The following is a 13,297-nucleotide window of genomic DNA, read 5'->3' as shown; positions in this document are numbered from 1 at the left end:
CAACTCAGATGGGGACTGAAGGTCCAGGGTTAACATGAGCTGGGGCTCCTGGGCAGGGCTAGGTTGCAAGCCCTAAGTGAGGTGTAGTAATGCATCTGAACAGCTTGGACCACAATGTGCTCCAGCCAAACCGTATTTAGAGTTTATTATCAGACCCTCTGGAACTTTTCAAGATTGCTGAGACATAAGCTATTCAAAAATTAAGAAAGAAGAAGCTGGAAAACAAGAAAACAGGACCACAAGAGCCAGATAACAGAGGGCGGTTGAACACCTGGACTGTAACCAATCCTGTGCCTTGAGGAGTGCGTGCAGAGTGCATGGACAGGATAGGGGAGCCAATGAAAGGATGTGTGATTGCGTGAACAGTAGTTTTAGAATGTATAAATAAGTGTGTAATGTAAACAATAAATTACTTCTGCAAAATCATGTTGGTTTGCTGTCCAGAGGTCCTGAGCTCCCGCAGTGAGGCTGGCCTAAGCGCATGTTAGTGCTCTTGGGGCCCTGAGAACAGCTTCACAGGCAGATGAGATAACAGCATGAGCACGGCCAATTGAAATGAAGCCAAAGTTCTGCCTCTCACAGGTCCTGATCTTCAGGGATGGTTGACAAAGGAAAACCTTCACCCTTCCCTCACAAACAATTCCTAAGCAAGCAAAAGTGGAGGGGTGTAGATCCTGGCACTGCTGCTCATATTGACATCTCACCAGGCCTTCTGGAAGGAGAAAGAAATTCATCCAGTACTAAAACTAGAAGAGAAGCTGAGGACAGGCAGGTTGATACATGGAGGAAGCTCAAATCTCTCCACCAGCGGTGGCAAGTCCTTGGGGAACAAATGCCCCCCTCACATCAGAGACGGACTAAGATCATTGCATGCCAAAAAAGCTGGGTCCTCTGTCTGTCAGCCAGTCCTTGCTCATGTCTTTAGCAACCTCATGCAGGTCAGTGGGCTGCGGTTGGGATCCATGCGAGAAAACAGAATCTGCTCAAATCTACCTTGCGTAGTTACTGCCAGATTAATTTGATAGTTTCTAACCTTTCAGGATTTTCTCTGCTGGCGTATGGACATGGTGTACACCACCTTTACATTGTGAAGGGTATTTTATCTTTAATATTTCCACAGCCTTTTTTTATGGTGCTTTGTAGCCATAGCTTTTTATTTGGGGTGATATAACTCCTCTGAGTAATTTTAGAATCTGCATGCTTCTTACAACCATGTTATCCTTTTGGTTTATTCATTTCTTCATAACCTCTTGAGGAAGGAATTTCTGTGTTGATTTTGTTCCTTCAATGTCACCAGATTGAATACATTATATTCACTGCTATGCATTACTGTTCTAACAGCCCCTCACACAAGTGAGCATTAAATCCAGATGCTTCTTTTATGTTCTCCAACCAGCTGCTCCAAAAATCAAGCCTTTGTGGTATCTAAATGTAGCAACCACATAATATGCTGATGTGACATTTACTCACTCATTGTGGGGGTAATTGGAGAATCATTTTCCATAATGATGTTTTCTGCCTTGGTAGTCATTCTGACCTCCTAAATACATCACTCTCACCACCACTGATTTTACACTCCATTCACTACAATTGTACTAATTCTCTCCTTTGTCTATTTAGGTGTAATTTCCACATATAGGGAAAGTGTTACATCTTCAAAGATTAAAATGATTCAGGCATATTGACTGAAGTTTCTTCAACATCCAGCATTACTCCTCCACGTGCTCAATAGTTAGTCCTTCCTGTACATACGCAGCCAGCTACTGCAGTGTGCCACCTGTTACCTGCCTGCCTTGTACCAGTGTCTGATAAGGTTGTTCTCAGTCAAAACTGGGTAGTGCAGTACTGGTTGTTCTACCTGCTTTTGTGTTTGCTCAAATTTGTTTTGGAGCACATCGGTGGCTGTTACCAAGTTTCTGTGCCTTTTTAGGCCAGACTTAATTTGTTCATCTTCCCATTTGTCATTACCTACTTCTCCAGTTTTGTAAACCTCCAGCCTCATCTTTCAGCTGAGGGAGCAGCCCTGCACGCCTCACCCCACTCCCTGATCCCTGATCCCTGATCCCTGATCCAACGGTGCGGGCAGACATCAGTCAGCAGTGAAAGGTGGGCAGCGGGTCAACGCGCAGCGCGGGCAGGCGGTGAAGAAAGCAAGCAGGACGGGTAAAACGCCATACAAGAAGGAAGGCAAGAAGGAAGCAGCTGGCACAGGAAAAGTTCCTCCCAAGTAGTCCCACATGGTCTAGCGGTTAGGATTCCTGGTTTTCACCCAGGCGGCCCGGGTTCGACTCCCGGTGTGGGAAGTACTAGTTTTTTCTTTATATTTAGTTCACCTACTTCCCTTGGTTGTTAATTCTGCGCGATCCCTCCTACCCCTCGCAGCGCGGGTAACAAATTCCTGCCCTCAACCCTGGCGCTTTATGCGAACGAACGTGGCGTGCGTACAGAGCCAGGTTTAGAGGAAGGAAGACCAGCAGTAAGTCGGCATTATTCTCCAGCGCTGCAGGGCCAGTCTCTCCTCCGGATCGAGCCATCCCACAAAACAGAAAACTTCGTTTAGGAAGTGTGTTACTGAGAGCTTCCCCTCAGCTCCAGAGGTAAATCCAGCCAAGCGCATACTGACCACACTAACAGTCCTGCGGAGCTGAACGTCGACAGCCGACAGGCCAGGGCATTACACCGGGTATGGCAACGCAGCTTGTGCAGCTGTTTGCTACTGCAGACCCCTCATTAGCCACCTTCACCCTCACTGTGAGTAATGTAAGCGTGGGGGTGCATCCTTTCTCCCACACTGCCTTGGGCACCAGCCAAAGGCATGGGGTGTGTTAGTGGAGTAGACAAAAAAACAGATGTCTGTGTACTCCTTCCAGAGCCTGGCTCCGCAGGCGATGACAGAGAAAACCTTTAGGTAAATCCACCAACATGAGCCTATGCACATACTTCAGTCACAATCACATGGTGAGGGAACCAGGAACATGAAGGTGGTTAGACCAGACCTGGTGGCTGACTGGAAGCTGAGGGGCAAGGGACAGGCAGCCAGAGCAGCACATAGGAACAAATACAATAAACCTCATTTTGTCTGTGACTAAATGAGTCTGTTTGTTTACTACCAAACTGTACAAAAATTATTAGGTTGGGAAAAAAACCATTATAGTAATTCTTTTTTTTTAAGCAGATAATTTTCTCCAAATGTTCCAAACTCTGCTAGTTGTACCACTTAACCTTTGAAAGACTTGGGCACTCTGGCAAGGGCCCCAGGATCATTTTCTGCCATCAACATTTCAGGAACTTCGTTAGAAATGACATTAAATTAGAGTGTAGCCTGGGATTTTCAGAAAACTTATCATTTCAGAAAGCAAAGTTTGTTTAGACTTTCTTTTTACATTGTTTCAGATTTGTAGAACAACAACAACAGCAACAACAAACTAAAATTCCCCAGCAACAATTTATTTCATTTTCATATTGGAACATGGCTCTTCCAGAGCCAGGGAAGGAACAGACGCTGCGAACGCACCGGAGTCCCACAAGCCTCTAGGCACTCGCACCGCAGTACCACTGTGGCGGTCGGCCTGGGCCCTGAACGCAGCCGCAGCCCCACCATAGCGGGAGCCTCAGCTCACTCCCCCCGCCCCTCGGCCCCTCCCGCCAGGCGTCAGGCGGGCGTGCAAGCCCTCGCGAGACCGCAAAGGCGCGTGACAAGGCCACCTGTCTACCCAAATCTCGCGAGCATTTGAGCCACTGCTTCCGGGCGCAATATCTCGCGAGAGGCGGCGAGCCCGGGCGTGCAGGGGCTTGTTTGGCCGTGCGTCTCGCGAGAGCCCCTGCGCGGTGCGCTCGTCACCCCCGTGCCGTGCGCGGAGCCGCGAGCGGCTGGGCGCCATTTCGGGAGCAGCCGTGGAGCCATAGAGGGGGCCAGACCGGCACCGGGACCGACTCACGGCCGCCCCACCCCTCACCGCCCGTTCCCTGGGGCTGCCTAAGCGCCGCCGTCTATTTAAGATTCAGACGCCTGGAGAAGGTGCTTGAGCCCTTGGGTTCATTCCCCACCGCCAGTGTAGTGACGCCAGAGCCGCCGCTGCCGGACCTCGGGGCCCTAGCAAGGATCGCGCTGCCCACGGCGCAGGTAACTGCGGGGTGGGCCCCAGGCCCCGCCGCCGGGCGAGCGGCAGCCTGGTCCGCCGGGTTCTGCGGCCTGGGCGTCTGCACCCGTCCTGCCGCCATGGCCGCCTCGGCCCTACCCGCCGGCCCGCTCTGCGCCTCACCGGAGCCAGAGCGCCCGGCGAACCTTGCGGCCCGGCCCTGTGCGGTTCGGCTGTTCCCATGGCCACGTCGCGGGCAGGCCCGACTGCCCCCCGCATGGCGCTGCCCCGCCCCGGCTCCCCCCGCTCCAGCACCCCCCCCTCCCCCCCCCCCCCGCCCTTCACGCGATGGCGCTGTGCAGAGCGACCGGGCGGGAGCGGCTGCGGGGCTGTTCGCGCTGGGATATAGGGCGGAGGTGGCCCACGGGCGAGCGGGGAGTGGAGGCCTTTGGAAAGAGCAAGGTGGGAGGGCAGCCACGGCGGAGCAGGCAGCGCTGGGCGTCACTGTTTTTGGGAAACCGAATTCGCTCCGCTTGATCGTATCAGGAGCGTGTGGGAATTCTGGCTGGGGACCTGCCCGCAGACGTATGGGTCCTGCTGAGAGGCGGCTCCCTCTAAAGTTTCCTGATGCTTTTCTTGGACACTACGTGCAAAACATGTCGAATTGTCATTCACTGGATTTCTAAACCAAATAATTTTGAGAACGGAACTCTTAAATTCCTTTTATGTAACATAGTACAGCACAAAGAGAGTGTTTTCTTTCAAAACAGTGACTAGCTCAGTTGCAGTAAATTTTCTGTCCCTTTACGTTTTCTGTAGCTCCACAATTTCAAGTGTAGTTCATTCCTTTTTTGTTTTGTTGTTGTTTTTTGCTTGCTTGTTTGGGTGGTTTTGTTATTTTTTCCCCCCTCTACAAACAAGTTAGTTATACACAGCTTTTTTGATAAAGCTGAAAGGCTATTAAGAGAAGTATTTGGAGTGTCGGTGTTTAATGAAAGATACTTGAAAATCTGTCAGAGACTTTTTAATAATTTAAAATTATTACGAGCTTTCATTTGTGTTTTTTTTGAAAAATACATTCAACTTTATATCTAGCATCGTTATATGCATTACATGTATGCATTGCAGGGCTGATAACACGGCTGTGATAGATACAGAGGGAAGATACTCTATCGGAGTATTGGTATTGTCCCAGTGGAATTGTTTTGTAATGAGTACAAAGGGTACAGATTGCTGTGGTGAGCCCAAAGGTCTGTGCAGCTCAGGAGATTGTCACTCATAGTGGCCAGCAGTAAATGCCACAAAAAGAATGAACAGTGCAGTCACACATTGACAGTTCTCTCTGTGTGCGCTTAGTTGTCAGTTTGTTGTGGTTCAGGGTCACGAGGCATGCCTTTGTTTAATGAAAACCTTTTTCTTTGAACTTTTATGTGGTTTTTGGTTGTTTTTTTTTTTAACATTGCATGTGCTTCTTTTTCTTTGTTAGGATCCACAGTGCCCTGCAACAGTGAATTCAATGGCTAAATGCTTTGTGAATAAGGCGATTGTTTTGAATCCACTAGATGATAGTTCATTCATTCATTATTTGGGTGAATGCAGTAATAGTCATCCCCTCGGCACTTTTTTATGCCATTCAGGGTTTGATGGTCTCAATTATGGCCACCCCTCTTCAGGATGAAGAATTCCTCCCCAAGTGTAGCTGGATATATTGGCTAAATTACACATCTGAAAATGTAGTTTTGGTGGCAGTTGTCTCTGGTGGGAATTTTTTTTTAGAATTCTGGATTTGCCTTTTTCATGGCCCTTAATCATTACTGATGTACTATTTATACTACATACTGGTAGAACAGCGGTGAATTAAATCACGTGCATGTATGTTGATGGCTTGAAAAGCTGAATATAAATACTGTGGTGAAAGGTAAAATAAAGCCATTAAATGAAGAACTGTCATATCTGTAAGCGATAGCACTATAGCCCAACAGGTAGTAATTCAAAAATGAGGTCAATGTGCCTCAGTTAAGTAATTGAGTGTGAACTTACAGTGCTGTGATCGTGCTTGAGGATGGTGTTTTATTCTAGAATATATCCCTGAGCCAGGGTCAGATGTGCTGCAGCCCTGGTGAAGCATTCTCAGTTACATTATAAATGACCTATGTGAAGGATCCTGACATGCTGGAGCATTTTCATTATTCTGCCCAAGGTTTGGGACAGCACAGTTGTGCAACACTAGAACAACATGTAGACAAGGTGCAAGAACTAGCTTGTACAGTTAAAAATCCATCTTATGCACATGCCAGTCTTCAATGTTGAGCTGTCAGACTTGGATCTAGAGGACTGGCCATTCTTGAGCTTGAGAAAGAAAAAGACAAACTTCCACTAAGAGATTTGAGGAAGTTGGATATCTAAGTTTAATGCCAAGAATCTTGAGAGGTGCTTAATAGCATACCTGCATATAGAGAGGAAATCAAGTTTCAAAGTGATTCAGAGTATAGTGAACATAAAATTATATTAAGGGGTTGAAATTGGAAAATAAGAGAAGCAGCTAAACCCCAAATGTCTGTAGTGTCAAGTGTTACCTGGTGTGGTGGATCTTTTTGTTTTGAGACTTGAAATTCCAGACTGGATGCACTTTATGTATGCTTCAGTAGCTCTTAGTGCTGGAATCATAGCTGTTTTCCTGTGACCCGTGTTATGCAGGACGGCTGCATTTCTTAAAGCACTATGGTATCTACAGGCTGAGATTGGTAAATGATGCTGGTAAAGGCTAGGAGTCGTGAACAAGTTTGCCTGATTGTTCGTTGTCCTTTGGTGAAGTTCTAGCACTTCTCAAGATGGCCACTAGAGGTGTGTTTCTGTGTCATAAATATGCTGTGCTCTTTGTTTTGAAAGAAATTGGTGGAATACCTCTGGGGTTTCCTCTGGCTAATGGTGTTCAATCACATTTTGTTGTTTGCAGCTGTAATTACTTTGCACATATTCATTATCATCTCACTGGGCAAACCTTTATTCCAGTTTTTATTGGAAATGTCTACCAAAGCACTGTTTTGTGAATTTCAGCCAATGCAGTGATGACCTCTTAAACAAAAGCTTTTGGAATATAAAGTGCAAGGGTGTTTTCCAACTCCAGTTCCAAGGTGGAATTTGCTTCTTCTTTCAGGTGTCCTGAAAAATGGCTGATGATATTGATATTGAAGCAATGCTTGAAGCTCCTTACAAGAAGGTGAGAAAAAATATGCCAGTGAGGTCCTGTTTACCTTAATTTAGCATTATTCATGAAACTACTGCTGAACTGTAAACTAACATCCCTGGAGCCCTCATGATTTATCTTATTGGACATACATTACATGTAACTTTCAAGTTAATATATACTGTTAATGTAATTATATTGTGCAGTAGTTTCACTTCAGCGTGATGAATAAATGCCCATCTATCTCTCTTTGTAGACTTGCCTAACGATATCTCACCTCTACTCCCATGAATTCACCTTTGATTCCAGTGTGAACTGTCAATCATAAGGTAGTAATTGAGTGACGTATCGCTGTACCGTGGTCCCCTAGGTTAAAAAAAAAACACCAAACAAAATCAAAACAAAACAAAAGAAATCCACCCAGAAACCATCTAAACAAGACCAAAACAAAACCATAACAAACCCCAGAAACCAAAATCCTAAAACCTTTCCTCTAAAATTGTGAAGTCTAGTTTGGTATAGCAACAAGGTGAATGCAGTGGTTTGGGAAGACAGCAGGGTTCCAAGAATAACCTTTTCATCAGTCCCATGGCAAGTAAATATATGAACAATCTGCTCAGTGCGAGAAGAGTGGGACTTGCTTTTAATGCAGAAGGCTGCATGCGGTTAATCTTTCAACAGGGCAGATGAAAATCAATTGCTGAGTGAACGAATTTACAGAAATTCTTGGATCCCTGAATAGAATGTTCTTAGCAAGTAAAAGACAGTATCACAGTCTGCGGTGTCATTCTAAAATAAGCTCTTGTATTCTTCTGTCCTAGTTATTTAATTAGGATATACCAATTTTTCTGTGAAATTTTTATCAATTAGCTTAGTGATGTCTTTCACTTAAACCAGCAGCAAATGAATACTGTCTTTTTTGTTTTCCACCAGGTGGTGGTGAAGTGTTAACAGACTGCATGCTTTAGCACTGATTTTGAAAGAAATGTAAATAAGTTTAAGTTGTGTAGGAATTGTACTTTTGATGTAACCAATGTGATTAAACTGTAAAGCCAGTATATAAGTTATATAGCAGCTATTGTTAGTCTGTTCTGCAGTGTTTATTACAACCATGTCATGAATTTTGGATGAGCATTTGTAAGTTTTAAGTGGTATATTTAGTTTATGTAATATTTAGCAGTTATGTTTACATCTTGAAGAGAAATTTGTGAACTGTTGTGTTAAAATTCTTGTGTCCTGGCTTAACATGGATATTTTCCATGTAAACAGGTATGGAAATAGGGAATGTTTAGGCTGGACTGGTGGATTATTGATGGCTTTCTTGGGAGTCGACGTTACTAAAGCAGTGTGAATCCCTGTTTGCTTCAGGGCGAGATGTGTGACAGAGGTGACATCAAGCTCTTACAACCCTCCAACGAAAATGAGTGAAGATCTCGGGAATGGCATCGGTCACAGGAAATCCATAGTGGCTGGCTGCTAGTGTAGCCATGGGGCTTAGGCAGAGATATAGCCTTGGTACTAATCAGAGGGGCTTGCAAAAACCTCAGACTTACTATTAAATTTTATAGAAATAACATTTAGCCACTTGAGTGCTGAATTCTACAGGATAACTTGCTCTCTAAACCATGTAAGGAAGTATCTACAATTTAATACACACTTTTAAATGATGTAAGTCTTGTATTTTGTAATTGTATGACTTAAATTTAAGCAGCAAAGTGGTTAAACATGCCTATCTAAATTTTCTAAAGCTTTCCACATTAAACTGTAAGCAAGTAATTTAGTATTAAAATTTTTGTTTTTTATTTTCTTATTCCTATTCCCATTACCCTTTGACCACTTGAAATATTTCCACTTCGTCCTCACGATGTTCTTCTATCAACCCTGCTTAGGATGAGAACAAATTGAGCAGTGCCAATGGCCATGAAGAACGCAGCAAGAAGTAAGTATTTTCTCAGTTCTCTACATTTGGGCAGAGACTGCTGATTTTTGTGAACTTGTGAATCCATGTCAGTAGTGTTTAAAGAAATAATTTGAAAATAATAGGTATTTGCAGTTGCAGCAATTTTGAAATTCTTTTTTGCTTACAAATATAGTTAATACGCTGTGCAACTGATGTAATCAAAATTGCAGAATCGTTCACATAGCATCAGGTAAAAATACAGATGTGGTATGTTCAGCATATTTTAATTATTTTTGTTACTTTAACTGTGCAATGGATTTTGCATTCTAAAAATTATTGTAGAATTGTGATATGGAGCAATTGAAAGCAGCTAAAGACACAAGTGCTTTCTTGGAAAGGTTTAGGGTGTTGAATCGTCTTGTTCTATTCTCTGCATCCCTGCCCTTTGAAAACTTCCAGATTTTTAAGTTTTTTAAAAAAGAAGAGTACAAGCCCACTTTGTTCAGCAAACATAATCCCAGGGTGTTAAAACTTTCTGATATCCAAAAAGTCTTTAAGTGTGTAAAATAAGTTCCTTATCTTGGAAGCATGATTTGGTGACGAGGTGATTGATGTAAAAAGAACAATTACAAAGTTGATAGTTTACTAAACAGTGACAAGTTAGTTGTGTATTACAGAAATACACTGAAGTCAGCATGTATGCTGTTGTCACCTTCTGAAATCATACAGATGACATGCTGAAGGACTCCAAAGAAAATTTTTTCTCAGGTCTATTAATATTTGGGAGATTATAAATCCCAATCCAAGGTCTGATTTAGGAGGGTTGGAATCAAATTATCTAAAATTGATTATAGCTTTTACTTGCGTTCTAAATAATACTGTGAAAGTAATTTTCATGCTAAGTACTGTGACCTCTAAAACCCTGTCAAAAGCAGCTGCTATCAGTATTTCTAAGCTCTAGAAGTTAATTTTGATACAGTTCTTTTCCCCCATAATTTTTAAAGAACTACTTTGTGATGTGTAACAGTGTACTCTGTTGCTAAAGAAAAAGGTGTATGAAGGGTTTGCATTGCTTCTTGCTTAGCTTTAAAACTATCAAATTGTGTCCAAATGGTATTTTTTTAATCTACTTGAGTTGGGCAGATACTGAAATATGATTCAAACTGTCAGGAGAATCCACAGTGAACATCAGCAATTAAAAAAAAAAATAACAATGTGCAGCTTTCAGTAATTGTCAAATCATACTTAAATGTCCATTTTATTAATTGGAAGAACTAAGGATCTGCGTTTTTACTAGACGTCAGTACTGTAGGTCCAGTTCAATAGGGATTTGAAGGTGGAGTATGGATCTGGACTGCTGGGACCTTGCTGCAAAGGAGGTTCCCTCTTTTGGATAGGGAATAGCTGCTGTCATTGATGAAGAGTTACTGGTACTGGCCAGTATAGTGAGCTCCAGGGAGTGTTTCTCAGCTATTCTAATAGTGAATGTTTTAGGGTTTTATCTTGGGGAGATGTTGTTAAATTACAGATCCTAGAGGAGAGGGACAGTGTGTGCCTAACCATCACAAGCTGCGCTACTGCAGGAAGTGTGGTTAAGTAATGCTGATGACACCACCCAGAAATAGAGAACTATCAGAAATTGTGAAGCTTCTGGATATCAGGTTTTGATGCAGCAGCTTCTCTGTCTGTACAAAAATATTAAAGAAACTAGTGGACTATGGCAGATAAGAAAAAAAAAAAAGAAATATTCTGGTGTTTAAAATGAAAATGCACAATGTTTGTCTTCAGAGATAAATACTAAGATAGTAGTACAAGATAGATTGAATGGGTCTTCCTAGGTGGAGATTGGAAAGCAAAAGCTGTTAGTAATTAGGCTCAGTTAGATGTGGCAGGTGAGAGACTTTTTTACTTCAGAAATTGAAACTAACTAGAAGCCTTAGTTCATACATGGTAATAGAAAGCCACAGGGATGAACTTTTTGTAATCTACGTGCCCTTTAAAATTTAAGAGTATGAGTGATCATGTTGAGAAAATATGATGTATGCAATCAGAAGACCCAAAAGGAGGAAGAGGAAAAAGTCAATGAAAAGGGTATTTCGAATTTAAAAAGTTTAGCAGCAAACTTGATTATTTTGCTGTCTTAAGTAATGGCTTGAACATCTGTTTAGCATGTCTTATGTATATATACAGATGTATTTTAGAAACTAGGAGGCTGTAAGCCTCTCTGAGGCTGAGATGGAGGAAAAGATTTGTGATCCAAATGCAGTAATGGAAGAGTTGCTCACTATTTTTCACATATGTGGTATAATTGGCATTCAGGTTTTAGAAGATTCAATTTTCTAAGTAAATTGATAAAGTTACAAAAATCTGCAGTTTGCTCCAACCCTGTAACAGCAACAGACATAAAAAAACAAGTGGCTTATGAGTGGCAGTAGCAAGTAGGAAGTAAAAGTCTTAAGCAGTATGTAAAGACTATTGGCAGGGAGTATTAAGAGGAAATAACCTTCCTTTCCCCTAGACTTACCTCTTCCTTTCTATTTTTGTTGCCTTTTGGTTTACTTTGCTGTATAATTTATTCTTAAAATCATGAAGCTGTGTTTAAAGCATGTTTGAATGCCACATAAGTACTGCAACTGCTATGTACTAGGTCTGACACAGGAAGTGGGTTTTTAGTCCTTTTACTCTTCTGAAAGCATTCTCAAGCAATTAAAAAATGTAAAATAAAAATGGGCTGTTGCAGACTTCATGTGGCTCATGATAGAAGATTGCTGACACACTTAGCCACCCATTTAACAAAAGTATAAATAGCAACAGGTGGAAACTTTTCCTGTCAGTGTATGTGTCATCAGAGGAACTGAAATGTGGGGTTAATAACACTGAACTGCAGGTGTGTAACTGAAGTTGCTCTTTTCTTTGTCAGGAGAAAAAAGAGCAAGAGCCGAAGTCGAAGTCATGACAGAAAGAGGAGTAGAAGTAAGGAACGCAAACGGAGCCGAGATCGGGAACGGAAAAAGAGCAGAAGCCGGGAAAGGAAACGGAGCAGAAGCAAAGAACGCAGACGCAGCCGGTCTAGGAGTAGAGATCGCAGATTCAGAGGCCGCTATAGAAGTCCCTAGTAGGTTATTTGTTCAGAGTTGGATTTGTGCTGCTTCAGTGTTACAGTGTGGGAAGGTTAAAGTTTAACGCTCTGCTTTCTAAATTGGTCAATAATTATCATATAAAAGAAGGTGAGAGGTTAAGTTTGAAGAATGTCAATAAATATAGAGAGAAAAAGAGGAGGACAGTTACATTCCTCTTCTAGTTTTCATTCTTAGCCAGACACAGAGATGGCGAAACAAATGAAAGAATGTGTACAGATGACTGGAAAACAAAGTTTATCAGAAAATAGATATAACAACCAAATTCTCTCCATGTCCCAACTATCTTAAGTACATGAACTTGATGGTTTAACTGTCAAAAAATTAATAGTAGTCTGTTAATAGGGTTATAGGCTCATACCCCCTCCTTTTGTTTATTTTTGTGTTACTAAAGATTTTTACTGTCTTGCTGTTCTTGAACATTATCTCCGTAAGTGGATATTCACACAAACATATTCCATATTTATGCATCCAGAGTGGGTCGTGTCTTAGCAATGCCCATGTATTGCGTATTTGCCCTGCTTTTTTCTTAGACTTGTTTAGAGGCTGACAAGAATTCTTGTGTTTCTCTCAGATATTTAGCTTGATGAAACTTCAGCAATACATAGTTCCAGGCATTTGTAAATCAATTCTCAAAAGATGTTTTTTCATCAGTTATTTCTGAAGGTTTGTACTATGGCTTTCCCTTTTGCTTCCCATTGCCTCTTTCTGCAGAAACACAGTGAGAACTGGGCTGTATGCTTGACTGTCATTGATTACCTGAGGCTTCTCTTTGTCTCTGCTATTGTCTGGGTCTCATCTCAACCGTTGTTAAGTCTTGGAATGCAGGATCATGTAAAAAGAAGGCATTTGAAAAGGATGTATTTTTTTTTTTTAATCATGACACGTAATGCCATCCATGATAGAGAAGTCTCTTGAGATGTTTGAGCAGACAGTGTTTACCTTCTGATAAATTGTAGGCTTGTGCAATTTTGTGCACATGAATGTTTTTCTT

The 13,297-nt window shown here is 42.3% G+C and overlaps 1 protein-coding gene and 1 non-coding gene across 6 annotated transcripts in view; both read left to right on the top strand.

The window, feature by feature from the left end:
- Positions 1–2,231: 2,231 nt before the first annotated feature.
- Positions 2,232–2,303, top strand: TRNAE-UUC (transfer RNA glutamic acid (anticodon UUC)). The gene has a single exon. It is a non-coding gene; the product is annotated as a tRNA-Glu (tRNA).
- Positions 2,304–3,789: 1,486 nt separating this feature from the next.
- RBM39 (RNA binding motif protein 39) overlaps positions 3,790–13,297 on the top strand; it is a 30,352-nt gene continuing 20,844 nt past the window's right edge. For 2 of the 5 annotated variants that reach the window (XM_088064431.1, XM_005532204.3), the window contains exons 1-4: positions 3,795–4,123; positions 7,237–7,299; positions 9,156–9,205; positions 12,087–12,281. In XM_088064431.1, coding sequence (XP_087920557.1) covers positions 7,249–7,299; positions 9,156–9,205; positions 12,087–12,281 — 296 coding nt within the window. In that variant the 5' untranslated portion in view covers positions 3,795–4,123; positions 7,237–7,248. Of the gene's footprint in view, positions 4,124–7,236; positions 7,300–9,155; positions 9,206–12,086; positions 12,282–13,297 lie in introns of all 5 variants that reach the window. The other 3 variants (XR_001332112.2, XR_001332113.2, XM_014260766.2) reach the window with 3 other exon arrangements.

This window comes from Pseudopodoces humilis, chromosome 19, assembly GCF_049639895.1.
Source record: "Pseudopodoces humilis isolate 2021_Gansu_Grassland_sample_001 chromosome 19, ASM4963989v1, whole genome shotgun sequence".
NCBI lineage: Eukaryota > Metazoa > Chordata > Aves > Passeriformes > Paridae > Pseudopodoces > Pseudopodoces humilis.
This window is presented reverse-complemented; position numbering and strand designations above follow the sequence as displayed.